At 38.8% G+C, this 21,184-nt stretch overlaps 1 protein-coding gene across 1 annotated transcript; it reads right to left on the bottom strand.

The window, feature by feature from the left end:
• Positions 1 to 436: 436 nt before the first annotated feature.
• gpr83 (G protein-coupled receptor 83) lies at positions 437 to 15,539 on the bottom strand. The gene is made up of 4 exons (XM_067585947.1): positions 14,932 to 15,539; positions 14,000 to 14,125; positions 3,298 to 3,431; positions 437 to 2,564 (listed from the first exon to the last, which is right to left on the bottom strand). Exons 1-4 carry the CDS (start codon positions 15,367 to 15,369, stop codon positions 1,847 to 1,849), a joined length of 1,416 nt encoding a protein of 471 aa, XP_067442048.1. The 5' UTR covers positions 15,370 to 15,539; the 3' UTR covers positions 437 to 1,846.
• Between the last annotated feature and the right edge of the window lie 5,645 nt (positions 15,540 to 21,184).

Here is a 21,184-nt window from a genome sequence, read left to right as displayed (position 1 = left end):
TACATACATTAACCTCAAATTTTGGAAATTTGACCATGTTTAACATAGATATCAAACATCATAACAGTATATAAATAACATAAAATATAATAAAATCACAAAAAGCATATGTCCCCTTTAAGCTAACTCCATGAGGTGGTTGAAAACACTGTGTTTGGCTGACTCATTTTTAAAAATAAGAAGCCTGTAAAAGGGATATTAAATCTGTACTTGAAGCTAAAACGGCATGTTAAAGGCAAAACGTCAGCACCCTCACTACCCAATTATCTATGTAGAAGACTCAGCATCGTTTTTGTATTGCAGTGTTAAGCGTGTTAGTTCTAGCATTATAAGTATCACAGGGTTAGGGTTAGAAAAATGTAAAGTAAGACTCTTATTTTATTCTATCACAACCTTGTTTGGATGCTTAGATTAAGCAACATAGTTGGACAACCAAGACAGACAATATGCACCTTTGTGCTTTATTGTTTGTATTTAAAGACATCACTTCACTTTTAACGTTACAAGAGTGTAGGGTGAGGACTTACCAATGTGTTTTACAAATGTACAGTAGCACTATCTCAGATAACAAGTTTGGCTGGCTTGTGGTGAGATTGTGCTGTCTGTTTTTTGGTGGAGGACTCAGTTCTTGTCACACAACGGAGCATACAACGAGAGGAACAAGGAAAAGCAGCATGAAAAGAGAAAAAGTTGGATAAGGAAAAAATTTTTCCTTCGCAGTTTCTAATGGAAAACAAAATGACAGTTTCCTCAATTTAAAGCCTTCACAAACACATCTCTGATTTTGCTGCTATTACAATCCTGTGTGGGTCCAGCCATACACTGAGATTTTCAGATTCCCTGTCTTCCTAAGAAGAAGAAGAAATCCTAAAATAGGATTAAAGGGGACCTATTATGCTCATTTCCAGCTCTATATATTTATTTTTTGACTTCACAAGTGGAGATTTACATGATTCACAGTTCAAAAAACTCCTTTTTTATCTTATATTGGCCCTTTATACAGCCCCTCAGTTCCAGCTCTGTCTCTTAAGTCTCTTTAAGGCCCCTATCCTGTTGAGTCCACTGTTCTGATTGGTCAGCTTTCTGGAAGCCTGCCAATGGGCAGCAGTATCAGAGTCGTGTTAACTTACAGCCGATGCAAACCCAACATTTCCTGCTTTACTGCTTCAAATTAAAAGCTTTTTAATGACTAAATAACAGGCCTAACAGGACTTTTATTGTGAAGAATTTACAGGAAATGAAATATGTACCTCACTGAATTAGTGGAGATTTGTTAGCAGTGCTAAAAACAGGTTGAAACATCAACATATGGACATATTTGGAGCTCTTTTTTCAGCATCAGTTAGAAATAATACAGGGGGAATAGTACAAGCAGAAACAGTCACAGTGATGATGATGTTTGATGAAGAGCTGCAGATTACCAGTACACCTCCAACAGTTAAACTACGTATTTAATTTTGTTGTGCTGTGTAATGGAAAAACACTCACAGCATGACTCGAGTCATGGCTCAGCATGACTAACCCCAAAACAATGGAAAAACACCATAATGTCAGTGGAGCGGAGCAGTGAACTCACATGCTGCACAATCCATCACATGCCGACATCAGCTCAGGCTGAAAGTAGAAAAATCCCTTGGAAACTGAGGGTTCAGAGCAGTCTGAAGCTGGTGATTTTTGCCCACAGGAATTACTTCTACATATGTTTACCTCATTATTCGACACTTTGCCCATGTTTAATATGAACATCCGACACTGTAACATTATATATATGATTGAAAATAAGGAAAAGTATAATAGGTCCCTTTAAGAATCACAAATACTGGTGCCAACAGTTGTAGTGTTCCAGTCAGCTCACAGCCACAATGGGCTCCACTGAGAGGATGTCAGTTCTTCCTGAGAGGACCTGCCTGGCAGTGAAGAGCACATGTGTATCTTTAAGATCGTGGGACTGACTGGAAGAAGCGTGACTCTGCTGTGAAGAGGCGTGGCCTGAGTGTGACAAAGCATGCCTTGGCCTCGAGGACTCGTGGTTGTCGGGCCAAGCAGTTCTGTGACAGGGAGCGCCGGCAGCTGCAGGGCGAAGCTCTGGCTCTAACCCGACCACTGCCCTTCGTCTCCTCCTGCACATGTCCAAAAGGAGGCGGAGTTCCTGGCGAAAGGTGGGATTCAGACAGCAGTAGATGAAAGGGTTGTAGCAGGTGGAGCTCATAGCCAGCCAGTGAAAGCAGAAGTAAAGAGCGTTAGAGGAGTGGATGGCTTGGCTGGACAGCAGCACCACGTAGCAGTTGAGGGGGAACCAGCAGACAGCAAACACCCCGACCACCAGGAGCAACATAGCCAAGGTTCGCCGCCGCTTTCGTCTCTGGGCAGCGTGTTGAGCTGTTGTGGTGTCACCGATGGCATTGTTGCGCCACAGCCGGCGGGCCACTGTGATGTAAGAAGCTGTGATGATGAGAAGTGGCAGCATGTAAAGAAGTATGAAGGTCAGGAGGTCAATGTACTGCCAGTAGACATCTGATGGCTCTGGGAAGTCTGGGACACACAGGCTGCGCTCCTTCTCCTTACTGGTGAGGCGAATTACAGAGGAAGCAAGACAGGCAGATTAAAAAAATAGTAAAGAAGGTGAGAATGAGGACAGTGGTGAGTGCATTCAAAGGACATGAGAGGTGAGAAATAACTCAGATATAGACACAAAATATTAAGAAAAGGAGGAATAAGGAATAATATACGCTAACTGAGTACTTTATTAGGACCACCTGTGCAATCTAGTGCAATCAAATACAACACTTCTGTCATAAATTCTACTTTCACAAAGCTTATACATTTTCAGTTTTTGATGATATTGTCAGAAAGGTGATAATTCTACTTTATGTTTATTATTGAGGGCATAGTGGGTGGTGATGTGTTCCTAATAAAGTTCTCGCTGAGTGCAGCGACATTGGCAGGCAAAAATAGATGAAATTGTATAATTAAAAAATGTTCAAACAGGAAGATTTTTTTTCTTTGTCAGTGGGTGAATTTCTGCTACAGTATACCTTCTCATTTTAATCTTGTCCATCATACCAGTATCTACATTCCCACGCTGTAAAAGTGTGGGAAAGTAAATATTATGATGTCACCATATCTGAAAAATGATCTTTCTCCCAGTCCTTGGATGTGGTTCTTTAAATATCATTGCCACCCACCACCTCCCCATCACCAGTATGACGGATGTCCACAGAGATTCAACTGAAAATATTATCATACATTTCCAATTGATCTGTCCTTATTGATCTGTATGAGTGTGTGTCATCTTACCTGTATGTAAGCGTCAGCAGTTTTTGGTAGATTGCATGCGGGAGGGAGAAGCAGCTAGCCATTATCCAGATAACAGCTACCCAAACACCGCCTTGTGCCGGGGACATGCGAGGTCTCAGAGGATGTAAAATCACCTAGGAGAAACCACCACACACACATATCACTTGGTCAGAGCAAAAAACACTTAATCCATATACATCTGTGTTTTTATTTTGGGGGTTGATTCTAACATCAGCTCCAGTTTCTGTTCATGAGTGGACCAGTACCCACTCTGAAATAATATTGCTGGTGTTAAGGCCAATTTAGTCTGTGTGCCTTATCTAATAATATTTTTAAAAAAGAGGCACATAACCTTAGTGTCATTTAGAGCTCCAGAGATTAGTTAACCAATTAGTTGCCAACTATTAGATTAACCACCAACTATTTTGATAATCAATTAATCATTTTGAGTCATTCTTTAAGAAGATTTCCAAATTCTCTGATTCCAGCTTCTCATATGTGAATATTTTCTGGTTTCTTTAGTCCTTTATGACAGTAAACTGAATATCTTTGGGTTGTGGACTGTTGGTCTGGACAAAACATTTGAGGACGTCACCATGGGCTTTGAGAAACAGTGATGAACATTTTCCCCCATTTTCTAGCATTTTATAGACCAAACAACTAATCTATTGATCAAGAAAATAATCTGCAGGTGAATCGATAATGAAAATAATAATTAGTTGAAGCCCTGGTGTCATTTTTGACTAACAGTTGTCTTTTGATGCTGGGTTAAGTGACACATTCCTGCAGAGACATCCATCTGAGACATTTAATCAAGATTGGGACATTCCTCTCATTTTCAGATCTAAAGAAGGTCACCCGTGCTTTTATCACCTGCAGACTTGCTAACTGCTACATACTTTATTCTGGTCTAAGCGTGCGAAACATCCAAAGACTGTAACAAGCACTGCTGCCAGGCTTTTAACACATTCTGAGAGAAGTGTCAACATCACACCATCCGTACTGCCTTCCACTGATCACCAGTGAGATTTGGAATTTGTAGATTTGGAATTTTAATTTTGGAATTCATTTTTGTCTTTTTTTTATTTCTTATTCTTATTTGCAATTCACTTTTTATTTTTAACGTAATGTACTTTGTAACTTGTGTTTGAAAGGTGCTACATGATTATTCATTTGTAAAGCAGGGTGTAAAGATCAGGTCATGTTATTTACTGAAAGTATTTTTACAGTCAAAGCAGTGACTGACAAGAAAGCATTTTTCATACTAGTGTTTATCAACCTGAAAAATATCAACAGCTATTTCCTTAAAAGGAAATGGTCTTTATATGTTTACTGTGACTGTGCTGTGACACTTTAATTTAATGATGATCTGAGTGTCAATGCTGACTGGACTCAGAGGACAGGTCAGGAATTGAACAACACCCAGGCAACCAACTAAGGGGAAGAAAAAATGCATCCTTCTCTAGTTCTCTGTGACGATGGGCAATTTTTAGAAAACATATAAAATGGATTTAATCACCTTATTGCATTAAAAGGGCCATTAAATGATGACACTTCTTCATAAATCTGGGCTTTTGGAGCCTTAATGCATATGTCATTTGCTATATTTCATAAAGTTTCCATTTGAATCCATATATTGTTTGGCAGATAATCAGCCTAATTGTCATACACTAGTTAGGGTTTGTAACAAATAGATTTTTGCCCTCTGGAATTACACCTTTATGGGCAACCTTGGGATATTTGGGAATATCTTGATGGAACAATTCTTTAAAGTCCAACCAAAATCATTTTTAATCACATATTAACCCAATGCTAATAGTTTTTATTAGTAGAATGAAGGGAAAAGTCTCAGGGGAAATATCAGAAATGCTCCTTTTTGTCTCAGCTGGCTGTGGTGGGTGGGAGGCCGGCTAATGGAGTTATACCGTATGGCTTGGAGACAAAGTAAGTGTGTTGCTAATGGATTTGGACAGCAATGACCAAACCAGCATCTAACCAAACCAAAGTTACATTTGCAGGTACGTTAGTGCTGTTTAATTTGCTGCAGCTGAGCAGCTAATTAGCTCTTTAACCTGCTAGGCCTGCTGATGTCATTTAGGTCTATATGAAGCCCAAGCTAATTGTCCTTTGAATTGTAGAGGCACGTAATGGAGAATTGGAGGAGAGGTGGATAATTGTCTCCAAAATCTGACTTTATCTGTCTGTATAAAGTGGACATATTTCAGACTGAAACAGTTCTAAACCTTCAAACATGCACCAAATCCAACTATCTTGAGAATTAAGCTCAGGATGACTGTATATTATGATTTGATTAGAGAGCCCAGAATTCAAGCCACTGTGGGACTCTGCTATAAAGAGGAGATTAGTATCTCGCCTCAAACAGGATCACACCAACAAAACGTATTTAAATTCAAACAAAATATCTTTTTATCTTGTTTTATGTTTTTAGATTAGCAAATAGTGGGAAAAAAAGAAGAAAGAGCACAATTTTCAGCTCCTAACCCAAAACAGGTTATTAAGAGTAATGAAGAAGAAAGAAATATAAATTAGCAAATCAAACACTGTAATCAGTGCTAAGGGAGAAGCTTGAGGGAGAAAACTGAGAATTATAAATTATTAATTCATGCAGATGCATTAAATGAAATTCTATTGTGGTTGTAAGTCCCTAATATTCGGGACTCTCCCTAGTGTCATTGGTGATGAAGCATATAGAGTCACGAATCATCTGAGAATAAAATGTGTTCAAAGTCATTTCCACCAGTGGCATAGGTCACAATAGTCATCAGAATTGTCATTAACAATTTGACCTGAGGTTCATGAGTCACTGCATCTGTACATTTACGCTGCAGAGACAAGAGTTGCGAGTACATCTGTGACATCAGGTAAAATGTACAGGTACATGATGACACCGTCACAGTCAAACCTTTTATAATACACAGCTAAAATCAATTAATAATAAGCAAACCAAACTGACCTTATATGAAAAGCTACTAAGAAAAAAACAAGTAATGTGATTTACATCCATTTAGCCTAACCAGATGTTAATTTTAGACAGACACATCAGAGCACATGTTTCCTTAGATACCTGTGCAACAAAACATGTAAAAGTCCCCATTATGAGGAGCGTGTCAATTTGTTACTTAGATATTTTTTGGACTTTGGTGCATTAGCAGCCTAAATTAAGACAGCTCTTCTTTTCAAATGAATCCTCTCATTTGCCGGTTATTATTATTATTATTATTAGTAGTAGTAGTAGTAGTAGTATTAACTATAATTCTTCTTACTTATTTGCATGCTATGGTGGATGACTGTGTATACATTATGTAGCATGGTTCATAAAGCTAAATGGGACAACTATACAGTGTCTATGCCTTCTGACAGGATTTCACACTATTTCAACTCATATCTGCTTGTCATAGGTATGCCAAGCAGATATGAGCAGACATATGCTGCATTATCTGTTCAAGGCCATACATCTGCACTCATGTCATTGCTGCTGGAATTTTCTCTAGTTGTTGTGGCCACAATGGCATCCAAAGAGAGGAGCTAAAACTCAACTCAAACACACTTCTGTTCTTCATAACCTCATTCCTGGCATACCTTTACCTGCTAGTTAATGTAAGGCAAAACACTTTAAGCTTTTAAGATTGGACATTACTATCCATTATGCAATACCATTAGAAACGTGTCTGATTGGTCCCAAATTTATTGTGCAGCATGAAAATGATCTCAAACATACAACTAGAGTCAAAAAACTATCTGAAGTGACAAGCAGAACAAGGAGTCCTGCAGCAGATAGTATGGACCCCCACATCATCCAGTCAGTCTGGGATTACATGAAGAGACAGAATCAACTGAGACAACCTGAATCCACAGCAGAACTGTGGCAAGTTCTCCAAGATGCAGGAACAACCTGCCTATACCAAAGTACTTTGAAAAACTGTGTGCAGAACTGTTCTAAAGGCAAAGCATGCTCACACCAAATATTGATTTCATTTTTGTTTCTTCTGTTTACTGCACTTTGTACGAAGTTAATTGATAAATAAAACCTATTCATGGCATTATGTTTGAAAGCATCCTCACTTTACTTTTAGTACCTTTAACTTTTACACAGTACTGTATCTAAACTAGACTGCTCCGTGTTGACCGCATTGACATTCATAGGACAAGTGCACCCACATCTCTGATATCACAGGATGCCTGAAAAAAATAACATTGACACCAAATCATTATTCTACATATCAACCCGTACTCCCTTCAAATTCAGCACCATGGACAGCTCTAGCAGGAGCACTCTACTGTACATACTAAAGCAAGTTTCAAATGTTGTTCATTCACACTGGAAAATTACTAAATAAAATACACTAAAAACAGTCAGTATGCAGACAGTGTTCCAAACTGTATTGCACATAAAAATAAGTACACTCAAAAACAGTTGGTGCTTCTTAAAAAGCCCTTGATTCTTGTCTCTCACAGTGCTGTGAACAAAGGAAATGGAGAAGCTGCTCAATTAAGCTGGAGACAAATCAAGTTCACTGTTTATGACGGTGTAACAGCTTCAGGAGCGCCCCAGAAACAAAGAATAACTTTTTCTTTCATATTAACTGCAAAAACAGTATGTTATAAAGATGAGTATATAGTGCAAATATATATAGTATGTCATATGGAATCAGGACACAGCATGTTTTATGAATAGTACTTTTTCTCACTTTCTGCAATCACTCCCTATTTGCTAGTTCTCTATTTTCACTTTCTATTTGAATGTCTAAATGATACACTTGAAAATCATCAACACAAGCAATGAAAGCAACATATGGATGTTTGAGGATGTGTACTATGATACAATGAAAAGAAGTTGATGCAGGGTTGCCAGCTGAAGGAAGACAGACAGATAATGGGCCAGCTTTTATAGCTTAGGAGCCCAGATGAGAGTACATTAGATCAACTGATGACTCAGTTCTCTCATCTCAGCCAATAGACCTTTTTCACAGCAGACATTTTGACACAGCAGGAAACTGGAGACCGGTGTAGATAACAAAATGATGGCTGAATGCTATTAAGCTGATTTGGTCTGCAAGTCTCCTATTGTCTCCTGAGCTTTAACAGATCAACCCACTAGACGTAGTACATATATATGTATATATATATAGCATATAGTGGAAGGCATGGTCACAGGTATGGATGGTAAGGACATTTCCCTGATCGATGTTAAGGTGTTGCTGAAATGACTCTATTTTACCAATCTCAAACCATCTTGCAATTCTAACTCCACACATTAAGATCTATGCAGAGTTGCCAGGTTTGCGTGTTTTCTGCAAAATATGGGTTACAATGATGAAGAGCGAAAAAACGTGATATTATACTTGACCTTATGATATGGCAACCCTCAACTTCAAACTGTATTACTGTATGCATTCTTTTTTCAGGCTTTTTTGTCTTTATTTGACAGACAGTGTAGAGAGACAGAAAACATAAGGAGAGAGAGGGATATGACATGCAAGACAAGGGTCCCCCAGCTAGGGATTCAACCATAGACGTGGCAGTTAGATGGTATGTGCCTTAACCATAAGGGCACCAGAACACCCAGTGTATCATGCATCGTTGACTAGCTGCAGCCTGGCAGCAGTAGTAGTAGTCGTGAATGAATAGTGTTTGCACATTGTTGTGACTCTGTCATGAAACCATCGAGTTGTGTCACCCAAATAAACAAACTGAAAGAAGTGCAGAGCTGTAGAATCTCAGGTGAGATTTGAAAATGGTTTACAGCAGATAACAAGTTAAACAAAGCAGCACATCACTCACAGGTTTCTTTAAATTTATTGTGATTATTGTGTCATATGTCAATTTTAAATATTAATTTTAGTCTTAATTTTACTCTTTTCAGAGAAAACTTCATGATACAACTCCGGTTTAAGGTGAGTCAGGCTCTTTATATGTGCACACCTGTGCATATGAAAGAGAAAAGAGAGACAGAGAACAAGTGCTCAACTGTTTTAGCAAAACAACAAAAAATGTCCAAAAGTTAAAACCAAACCTACACCCTTGGTGGAAAGGACATCACAAGTGCCCTCAGAAATTCCCAAAATGGAACACCCAATAATGTATATATTTCCTGAAAATATAATAATGCCTGAAAGTGTAATAAAATTTGCACAAATGTCCTGACTGACTTTAATCACATTTTTACCGATAATGTAATACTTTTCAGGTGGGTCATTTTTTTTCCAAAACTGATGATGTAATAATTTTGACGGATAATGCAATAATGTAAAAAAGTATGCTTTTTTTCATGGAAATGTAAAGTGTGCAAGTATACAACATTTATAACACTGTTAGTGTCATCTAACATTTGATGATCATTTCATGTTTGGAAATGTAAATTCTCGGCTTTATGTAGACTTTGAAATTTACAACAGATGGTAAGTGGTATGCTGTTATCAGACAAAGATGCATTAAACTAAAATCCCTATCAATGGGAAATGAACCCGCCCATACCCATGCTGATTTATTTCCTGATAAGGAAAAGTTAGCATCACTTTGCATTGAGAACTATTATATTTGTGTGAGCACACAGCCTAATTGTTTTGGCAAGCACAAGAAAATAACACAACGCTGAGCACCTGTCATGACAATAAGGCTGAATAATTGTGGAAGAGGCTATTGCAATTCGTTCAATTATGCTAGCATATTCCTAAATTATTATTTTTTTAATATCGTGTGGTGGAAACACAAACAGATTTAATTCTAGGAATATGCTATGTTGAGTAAAGAAGCCAAACTTGACCATACTTGTTTGATATGTTTATTTCATTACAATAGCTCACAGAACAGAGTGTTGAACTCAACATGACATGAAAGGGCAAATCAATCTAATTGAAACAGCCATTTAGGCTACAGTAACTTCCCCTATCAGTAAAAATTAAATTACAGTATCAGTCAAATTATCACATTATTGGGTGCTAGAGAAACAAAACATGTAGCTACCGAGTACGAAACTTCCTCTAAGAAGGAAGAAATTTGAATCTCTACAAGATGCAAATTATGTGATCAAAAGCTCCAGAACAGCTACTAAATGGACCTTGAGGTGGGGTCAGAATTGAACTTTTTAACTCCACAAATGTGTTTGCAGCATGAACACCACTGTTTGCCTTTGCTCCTAAGGTAACAGTCATAAATCATAGTTATGCAACACTATACCGGCAGCAGTGGGACAAAATATTGATTAATGAGAGACTGAAATCTCTGTTTACTGCTCACTGCAAAGTTCGCTGCAAGGACTAATCATGTAGGGAGCATTTGGTGGTGATAATAGATTTTTTTCTTTTGGAGCTTTCACTGTGCAAACTCTCTGTTGTTCTGATAAATGCAGAGAAATGTCAGTGAATGAGGGAGCAATTACAGACGCAGCTTGTCAGTGTCCTCGGTTATATCTATAGCAGCACTATAGTTCCTTGTCTTTCCAGTCACCACAGCTTTAGTGAAAAGAGTCAAGGGTGTGAGTCTGTCGGCTCACGATTTCTTTGTTACCTTCAGATTCAACTCCAGCTCAAGATGAAAAATTCTACATTCATTTTCTTTTGCAAAGAAAAGCACACTAGGACAAAACTTTTTTTGTAAAGTTTCCATATCTCTATATCTTTTCAGGACATGTTCAAATGCAGACAGCTAATTGGTCTATGTCTTATTTAACTGGTCCACTGCACAGAAGTGAGAGACCACTAATGGCTTAGTTATTCAATTATCCTCCTCTCTGGCCAGAGAAACCAGGTTATGAAAATTAGGTGTGACAGGCTCAAATTTAAATTTATTCCACATGCAATAAGACAAGCACTTTATCTTACTCTTATTTCTTGTAGTTTTTTATCATATGGACTAATTATGGTATTTTATACATCTTCTATAGTGTTTTATTGTTCTTATGCTGCCCTTCTGCTTAAATAATTTCAGTTTGTTGGACAAAAAAGAGAGGACCTGAAGAGAACAAAAATCAGTCAGGTCATTCAGCAGACCAAATAGTAACTAGAAGACTGTTCCAGAGCTGAGGTGCCAGTACAACAGAAGTTCGATCCCCCTTTGACTTTAACTTGGACCCTGGAACAGCTAGCAGGCCTGATCCAGCAGATCTAAGAGGCCTCTAATGGTAACCAGTGCAAAGAGGCTAAAACTGGGGGGATGTAAGAAGTCTGGTTGCAGAGTTCTGAACAGTCTGAAGTTGGGCTACAGCTCAGGCACTGACACAGGTAAACAAGGTGTTACAATAGTCTAGGCATGAAGATATAAAAGCATGAATAATTTTTCAGTATTGCTAAAAGAGCAACAAGAATATGGCATGTTCTCACTTAGAGTCGGTCTACATGCTGTATCAAATATTTTTCTCTGACCCTCTTCTCTTCTCTCATGTTTGGACTGCAAATGTAAGAGAATTATTAACTAGGGAGACAGTTTCAGTTTCGAGGAAGAAACTCATCTTAATGGGATGATACTTTTCTTTGTGTCACTGCTGTGCTGCTTGTAAGAATGTCTCTAAATGTACAATTTTCTTTTAGTTCAGCTAATGTCATTTATTTGATTTGCTGTCTTTGCAGACTGCAATGTGTGGCTTGTCAGAAAATGTGTTATTGAATATGTTAGTGCAAGAGAAGACAGGATGTGAAATCTGTGTGAAACTCTGTCTTTTGTTGCTGTTCAACTGATTCATCAATCTAGTAGACGGAGAGATGTGGACGCCTACTACAGATGTCTGTGGATTTTTTCTTAGGATTTCACATCTATCTGCTCTCTTTTTCTTCCATGAATGTATTTATTAAATGATGTTATTGAAAATAACATTGTTGTTGTCTAGCAGCCTTGATGAGATCCAGCATCCTCCACGCAAAACATGTCACCTTTACCTCAGCTCCTCAGTGATCTGAGGCGAAACACTTCATGTGAGCTTAAAAATAAATAAGTAAACATTCAAATGCTCATTTTTTGTGTTTTGTTTCTTGAAGTGGCTTGTCAGACACATTCAGTTTCTTACTTTATTTAAGCATGAAATCTGTTTGAGATTATTCTGGGATATGAAGGCAGTGTGGATACAGCAGAATGTTTTCTATTATTCATTTTGCCTGCATTAAAAATGCAGTTTTACCCACCATTGGCACCTTGTAGACATGGTAGCTGAGTCTTCATTTTAAAGACTGTAGGATTTATTTCATACAGTAATGACAAATTAAGTAAACTTTTAAGTTTGCTTGTTTAACATTAGAGGCAAACATTAATCAAGTTTTGTCATTATCTGTAGAGCTATATTCAGTTTGTCATTGTCATGGGCATTTATCATCAGCTTCGTATAAAATTCCCACATACTTGAAAGGGCATTAAGTATCTGCGTGGTGCCATTTGATGACTTTACAGTTAAAAAGTTTATTTTCAGTGTAAATTCATAAAGTGCCTCAATGCACTTTACAAAAAACAGAAGACAATTAAAGAAAGAGGAGATAATAATATTGGTAATGTGATAATTTTCTCATAAGGTTTCAGTACAATAATATAGAGACTGTTTGAACTAGAGCTGCAATGATTAGTCGATTAATCATTGAATCGATCATCAGAAAATTAATCTGCAACTATTTTGATTGTCAAATAATGGTTTTAGTCATTTATTAAGCAAAAATGCCAAACATTTGCTGGTTACAGCCTCTCAAATGTGAGAATTTGAAGCTTTTCTGTGTCATACATGATAGTAAACTGAATATCTTTGGGTTTTTGACTGATCAGACAACACAAGACATTTGAAGTCAGCACATGGACTCTAAGAAAATGTAACATTTTTCACTATTTTCTGACATTTTATAAACAAAACAATTAATTGATAATGAGAATAATCATTAGTTGCAGCTCTAGTTTGAACTATACAATAATATATTCTTGATGCTGATGATATTTATTGCATTTTATCTTGCCAAGTCAGTCTGGACCCCCTATCAGAAAATCTCCAAATAAAGGGGAAGATTTGTTTGCCAGGTGCACTAGTGGACTCAGGGGGGTGCAGGGTGGGCAACCACCCACCTGGTGCCCCCGAAGACAAAAAAATACCATGAAAGTGTCCTCTAAGGTGCCCCCACAATATGATAAAATGTTCTCTACGGTGCCCCCACAAAGGAGAAAACATACCAGAGTTCTGTAATGACTGTCTAGTTATGGCTAAATCAGGATTAAATGCCCTGTATAGTTCCTCTATATGTGACTATCTGGAATGAAGTGTCCTCATGGTGTCCTTTCAGTGGAAGAAAATGTGACAGTGCCCTGTAAAGAACCCCCCAAAACAAGAAAATATGATGTGCCCTTTAAATGAAGAGGATGTAATGCAGTGATCTATGATGCTGTTGTGATGGGGTGACCTGGAGGTTCTGTATGGGTGAAAAAAAATGGAAAAAGTGCAATTTAGGGTTCATACTGAAGTACAGAATTATGGTGCCCTTTCAATGAAAAAAGGTGCCCTATAGGGTGCACTGTATGGGAGAAAAACATTGTGAAGTGGGGGCCCATTGAATGCATCAGGTGCCCTTTATATTTTTTCGCTCCTGCCCCTGAGACAGCCTGAGTCCGCCACTGGCCAGGTGACTAAAATGCACTACTAAATTTAGTATTCACACATTCACATCAAAACTGAGGCGGGCACTTCACATATCAAACTATGAATCCACTGATGGAGACAAACCTGTCGTCGGTCGAGTGCGATGGCGGTGAGTGTCAGGGTGGAGACGTGCAGGGAGCAGTACTGCACAAAGCGACTGACATGACACATTGTCCTCCCAAACACCCAGGTGCTGTTCACAAATCGGACCTGAGGGAACACATATACACACACTTTAGGAGACATATACCTGTCAATTTTCCAACTTCATCCATCCATCAAGATGAGACATTGAGAGACTTTTTTTGAACACTGTCAAGGCAAAATAAATAATCAAACACTCATCGAGCCATGTGTCTCTAAATTAATATTTAACTGGCTATGCGAATAAGCTTTCAAAGTTTTGCTTCACAGTAAGTCACGAAGCAAGGGAATTAATAGGACCAAGATAAATTAATTAATTCAGTACCCTCTCTCTCTCTCTCTCTCTCTCTCTCTCTCTCTCTCTCTCTCTCTCTCTCCCTCACACACACACACACACACACGCACACACACACACACACACACACACACACACACACACACACACACACACACACACACACACACACATACGCAGATGTGTCAAATCTGGTGATGACACAAATGGCGCCATCTTTTGGTGTCAACAGTCTGCACTTGATATTTTGACCAGTGCAGGTATGTGCAAACATTTCTAGAGGGGGGGAGGGGTGGAGGAGAAAAAAGGAGGGACAAACTATGATAAAACAAAACAGGACAACATTTCCACCCATAGAAATGTTTATTATAAATAAAACTTGCTTTTAAGAGACATATTTATAGGCTATTTAAATGTTGTAGTTAAATGTTACCACCCTACCCAAAGACATGAAAAAGTCTTTGGGGATTGTTTCTTGAAAGTGTAAAAACAAGAGGGGCCTAATGGACGGTTTGTGAGTGGACAACACACACACACATACACTTTGAACCTTCTCCAAGATTAAAGGTGGTCTTACCAGAGTGAAGGGTGTATTGAGGACCGTGATGAAGATATCAGCCACAGCGAGGTTCATTATAAACAAGCTGGTGGCGGACTGGGTGCGCTTGTTCTTCACCACCACATGACACACCAAGGTGTTTCCGAACAGGGAGATCACGATGATCAGAGAGTACGCCACCAGCAGCGCTTTGATGCTCCCGTCCTGCGACTCCCCGCCGCGGCGCTTCTTACTGGCCAGAGAGCGCCAGTCCTCCAGCATCCCTTCATCAAAGTCCAGGAGGAAAAAACCAGAAGTCCGGTTATCCACCTTCCCCGAAACGTTCAGCAAATGCCCCGTGTAAGAAAACAGCCCATCTCCCAAAAGTGAGGTGTCGTTGAGTTTCTGTCCCGCCACTGCTTTGTAACAGCTGTCCATCCAAAGTAGAACAGATAACCAAACACACACAGCCCTCATGTTTCAGTATTGTCCTTTTCTTTGTTCCACTTGTAGGCTTTAATGTGCGCAGCTGTCAGCTGTTCACCTGCTCTGCCTCTGTAGTCAGTGAAGTGATGTGGGGATGCTGAAGCAGGAGCAACAAGTTGAGTGATGCGAACCGGCTGCGTGGTTGCTGTTTTTAAACCTTTATGTGTGCATATGCGTCCGCGCGCGTGCATGAGTGTGTGTGTGTGTGTGTGTGTGTGAGAGAGAGAGAGAGAGAGAGAGAGAGAGAGAGAGGGAGAATATTGTGTTGAGGCATCAAAAAATCCTTTATCTCTCCTCTCACAGGCGCTTAATCACTCACACGCGCGCGCGCGCACACACACACACACACACGTGTCTTTATCATCCCTTTCCTTTGTAAGAGACAGTCCTTTTTGCAATACTTAAGGAGAAAGATAAGGATGTTCAGTGACTTGAGGTGAGGACAGAATTGAAACTGGAGCCTGTGTGATCTCCAATAAAGTACCATCCATCCCTCTTGGTGTCCACTCTTATTGATCTACACTCCTAAAACTTAATTTAGCTCATTATATCGGTCATGGTATATGAGCAGAGCGGTGTGGTGTTTGACTGCTTCATCCCAAGAACATCTCCTTTCTTTCAGACATAATGCCAGGAGAAAGTATTGACTCGGTTCAAATGGCACATTTAACCACTAGGGTGTTGTGGATGTGTTTTGGCCACAAACAACTAAATGAGTTCCCCCACTGGTATAGCCGAGACCTATTTGTTTGGAACAAAAATGTGTGTGTGTGTGTGTGTGTGTGTGTGTGTGTGTGTGTGTGTGTGTGTGTGTGTACTTGTCAGTGTATGTGCGTGTGCACTCCACACCTTGTCTTCGTTCCTGTCTCTGTAATTGAGACAGATGCCCAAGGCGAATGCAGCCTATGGATTCATTCTCCCTCAGGCTCACACAAGCATTTCAATAAGTTATGTAAATGTAGCTTGATTTTTTTATATCAAGGGTCCATGTGGCTTAATATACCTGCAGGGCAAAGTGAGTGCTGGGGGCTTCAAGGTTTTCAGGTTCATCATGTGATTATTAGTTTGCAGATTTGTTTGGTAATCCACATGCATCACTTCAACATAAACTGAAATTATAGGGACTTTAAAGGATAGGTTCACAATTTTTCAAGTGAGTCCAAAAAACAATATTCAGATCAATCAATCAATCAATTAATCAATTTTTATTTATATAGCACCATATCATAACAAAAGTCATCAAGTCATCTCAAGGCACTTTTCACATAGAGCAGGTCAAGACCGTACTCTTTAATTTACAGAGACCCAACAATTCCCCCATGAGCAAGCACTTGGTGACAGCAGTAAGGAAAAACTCCCCTTTAACGGGTAGAAACCTCAAGTAGAACCCGGCTCTTGGTGGGCGGCCATCTGCTTTGACCGGTTGGGTTAAGAGAGAGAAAGAAAGAGGGAAAGGGGGGGGGGCAGAATAACAACAATCATAACAACAATCATAACAATAATGACAATGACAGAGCAGCAGCCAGGGAAGGATGCCAACAGGACTGTGAAGGACCACGAAGGCTCGGCCCAGAACCCAGGGTTTCCTGTGAGATGAGAAAGCACAAAAAACTCCTTGGAAGAAGCAAAGTTAGTGACATGCATTGATGTTACATGAATGCATACAGATGGAGAGGAGGAGGAGGAGAGAGGAGCTCAGTGCATCATGGGAAGTCCCCCAGCAGTCTAGGCCTATAGCAGCATAACTAAGGGCTGATCCAAGGCGAGCCTGGTCGGCCCTAACTATAAGCTTTATCAAAAAGGAAAGTTTTAAGCCTACTCTTAAACATAGAGAGGGTGTCTGCACCCCGGACCGAATCTGGAAGATGGTTCCACAGGAGAGGAGCCTGATAACTGAAGGCTCTGCCTCCCATTCTACTTTTAAAGACTGTAGGAACCACCAGTAGGCCTGCATTCTGGGAGCGCAGTGTTCTAGTGGTCCGTATTAATGTTGAAACAGGATTTGCTTGCTCTGATCATTTCTCTTGTTCATATTGGGCATTAAAAGGTTTCCTCCTAAAGCGATTTCAATGTAAGTGATGTAAAAGTTCTGTGGAAATATGTATACCAAGGTATTTGAAGTTAATATGAGGCTTTCTGTCTCCATAGAAAGTGTGTTTCCATGCTAATCTGTAATTGATTTGTAGTAACACAAAGACAGACTTATATTGAAAGACAATGACCTGGTTTGACTAACAGACTCAAAGCTTCATGTTAACTTCAGATAAACTTTGGTAGACAGGTTGGCACAGACGGAGGATTGTGGATTCGGTCCCCCGTCACACTTAAAGCACATTCAGCAACCCCGTCGCTTAGGTTTATGCTTTGCTAGAAACGTAATGCTGGCTGAATTATGTTTATTCTCAACATAATAAGAAAATGTTGTTAATTTACAAATTTGGCAAGCTGCAAAAATGTTGATACTGAACATATGAGTGAAATGTTCAGTGACAACATGGTTCTTTTTTCTTTTCACCAAAATATCTGATCCTGCAGTACAGTATCCGCTAGTAGAAACTATATCAGTATTAAACTTTTTATGGTTATGTTAAGGTTCTGGCAGCACTTGGTTAAATTAAGAGAAAGATCAGCAGTGACTTAAAGCACAACATATTTATTAACATTTAAGCCACACCACAATCTTTTACTAATCTTAACCAAAGTTGTTTTGTTGCCAACCACACACAGGACTCAGAATGCAAACCCTGGGCCAGTAGAGGCCCCCAACTCATTTTTATCCCAGGGCCCCCAAGAGGGCAAATCCAGTCCGGATGGAGAGCACCTGTGCTTACATGTAGGTTTGATTTATATACTAATTGCACAATCTTTGATTAATTGACTTACAGTGTTAATTCAAGTCCACATCAGTAGGGGGTAACCAGTAGCCTCCATACAAGCTCAAGTTTTAGTATTTCAACTCAATAGACTATTAAGAAATCAGCACATTAATCAAAAAATAACTTTTTGTTATGCAATACAAGGTGTTGATTTTCACCTGCATTAGTTCAAGAACAGATGGCAGCAACTGGGTGAAGAGACAAATATGAACCTGCAACCAGACGCAGCAGCATGAAGCCCGATGGTTCTGTCTCTGTAGCAGAAAATGAAAACCAGATGTTTGTTTGTTTCTCTGTTGAACTTAGCCCTGCAGTCACCAAATCCTTTATGATAATGACTTATTTTACTGAATGACCATGAAATGATTGTTAGAGTGACTTTAATTGAGTGTAGCATTTATGTATTGATAAATTGATGAAGTGTGATCAAAACTTCATTTGTACAGTGCTGTAACAGTGGAAACATGAGAAGTAATAAAAATGAATCCCATGCGGAACGACTCTAGACTTCTACTCTACCAGATGTGTTATAACAATCAATCAGGGATGATTATCCAAGTCAAAGACATGGCTGTCTCCTACTAAGTGTGTGAAATTCTTTATGGCGAGCATCCTGTGCTGTAACAGGATATGACAATTGTTTGTGCTCTGAATATGACGTGAATGATCAAATGTATGATTTAGAAATACTCATAGTGAGAGCTCCAGATTTATCACTGATTTTCATCACTTATCACAATCTCGAGTCACAATTTTGAACCGTGCTGAGTGAAACAGTTTGTGTGAAATACGCATACAAAAGCAATGACTATAATAAACTGTTATTCACACATTTATTTATTCACACAAATATCAGTTATCTTGCAGGATCATAAGTGATGAAAAGGAAGGATGGAAAGTGTGAGGATATGGGAGCCAGCTGTTTCTTTAAGCATATCAGTAATTCAGTACTTTATTTTACATTTATGTAAAATAGCAAATACTTTTTTTAACCTATCTAAGGTACATGGAATCATGTTGGCAACGACCATAGTGATCGATGGCGGTCATCAACAAAACCTGTAAAGTGAGCCCTGGTTGTCCCCATAGTGAAATCAAAACAGTATGGGACCATGCAGCCCCAGTTTGCAAGTCTATCCATCATGGACAATATCTCAAAAGTCCCATTTGAGCCTGTAAACGCAGTAGCTTGAGATCCTCACGCAGAGATTGATCTTGTTTGCTCCAGTGCTCCAGTGAGCCTTTGCAATCAGCGACCCAAGGAACAAAAAAGTGAGGTTTGCTGAGTCACTATCAATTTCTAAATCCGTTTTTAAAACTTACTTTCATCAAAGAGCTTATCCAGATTTTAAACGAGTTTGTTTTGTTTTGTTTTTTTAAATTGATTTTGCCTCAGTTGTCTCTATTATCTTTCATTTTATTATTTGTTTATTATGTTTCATTACTGGAATTAGCTTTATTTATTTTATCCTGGTCCACCTTTGGCGCTATTGACATTGTGGGAAATTCGTTTTCTTTCCTCAATACCACTCTCTTGTCTGTACAGTAAATATGGAGCTGCAGTCGGTTAGCTTAGCATAAAGACTAGAAACAGGGGGAAACAGCTAGTGTGGCTCTGTACAAAGATATATCTCTTTTTTTAATGAAGTGTAAAAATGACAGGGGGTGCTTGTAGTGGGGGTTATGTGTTGACTATTTCTTAGCCGAGCGCAGTGACCTCTTGAAATATTATCATCACCATGAGGTTGCCTGGCAACTAGAGGAGACTTAAATAAGTCACTGCTCCTGGCCAAGACATAGTCAGCACATAACCCCTCCCATTAAAGCACCCCCTGCCATTTTTACTCTTCTTTTTTTTATTTAAACAAATGTGATATATCTTTGTGCAGAGTCAGACTAGCTGTCTCCCTGTTTTCAGCCTTATGCTAAGCTACGTGCCTGTTGGCTGTTGCTTCATATTTACTAGACAAATTCTGAAAATGGTATCAATCTTCTCATCTAGTTCTCGTCACAAATACATGTATTTCCATAAATGTCAAATCATTTTTTAATTATTTTTTCTGTGTGAAGCTCCATAATTAAAGATTATGATTATTATTCTCAGAATAATTAGTTTTTCCATTCTGACAGCACAGATTGGCCTAAAGGGTCATCACAATGTCAAGCAAAGCATCTGTCTTGAAAGCCAATAAATGGATTTCTCTTTCCTACAGCATGAAGAAACATAAAATAACACATTTTCTACTTTCCACTTCAACTTTGCATCATTGATAAGGTTCCATAGTTCATTACAGTCCTGCAAGATCTTTACATTTGGACTCAAAATTAACAAATAAATGCACCACTTCATGATATGCTATTTGGTTTTGTAACAAGGAAAATGGATCTATGGAGAGACTCGTGGTTACAGAGATTATTATAAGGCACAGAGATGTTATGCTTATTTTATTACAATGAGTCTGTACCAAACAGAGACAGGAGATGTGGCTCATGCAGTGACTAATTTGTGATGTTCTCCTTTGTCCTTCTTTTCCTTGCAAGCCTTCAAAAAGCTTTTATACACTCTGCTAAAGGTTTAATTTTCGGTCAGTGATTTTGTATGTTGCTGTTGTGCCACTGAATCAATCGATCAATCAATCAAACTTTATTTGTATAGCAGCTTTCATACAGGTTAGTGCAGTTCAAAATGCTTCACAGATGACTGACAAGCCGATAATATGACAGAACAAGCGTAGAGCGTAAAAACAACCAAAAAAGACAAATATATACATATTGAGACCAACACATGTGAGAAAATAAAAATGATGAAAATGAAATAAAATAGATTTAAAAGACTTATTAAGAGTAATAGTAGTGAAATAGAGTGGGAAAAAAATAGATTAAAAACTAGATAAAAGATTAAAAAGACAAAACAAAAATAAAAATGATGA

Source organism: Thunnus thynnus, chromosome 3 (genome assembly GCF_963924715.1).
Source record: "Thunnus thynnus chromosome 3, fThuThy2.1, whole genome shotgun sequence".
Lineage (NCBI taxonomy): Eukaryota > Metazoa > Chordata > Actinopteri > Scombriformes > Scombridae > Thunnus > Thunnus thynnus.
Note: the sequence above shows the minus strand (reverse complement) of the source record. Positions and strands in the feature narration are given on the sequence as shown.

Excerpts from the sequence above, each read along its gene's own strand:
- gpr83 (XM_067585947.1), bottom strand. The coding sequence starts at position 15,369 with ATGAGGGCTGTGTGTGTTTGGTTATCTGTTCTACTTTGGATGGACAGC. Across the intron at positions 3,432-13,999 it reads TCGCACTCGACCGACGACAG|GTGATTTTACATCCTCTGAG; the intron begins GTTTGTCTCCAT and ends GGTTTCTCCTAG. Across the intron at positions 2,565-3,297 it reads CTGCTGACGCTTACATACAG|TAAGGAGAAGGAGCGCAGCC; the intron begins GTAAGATGACAC and ends TCGCCTCACCAG.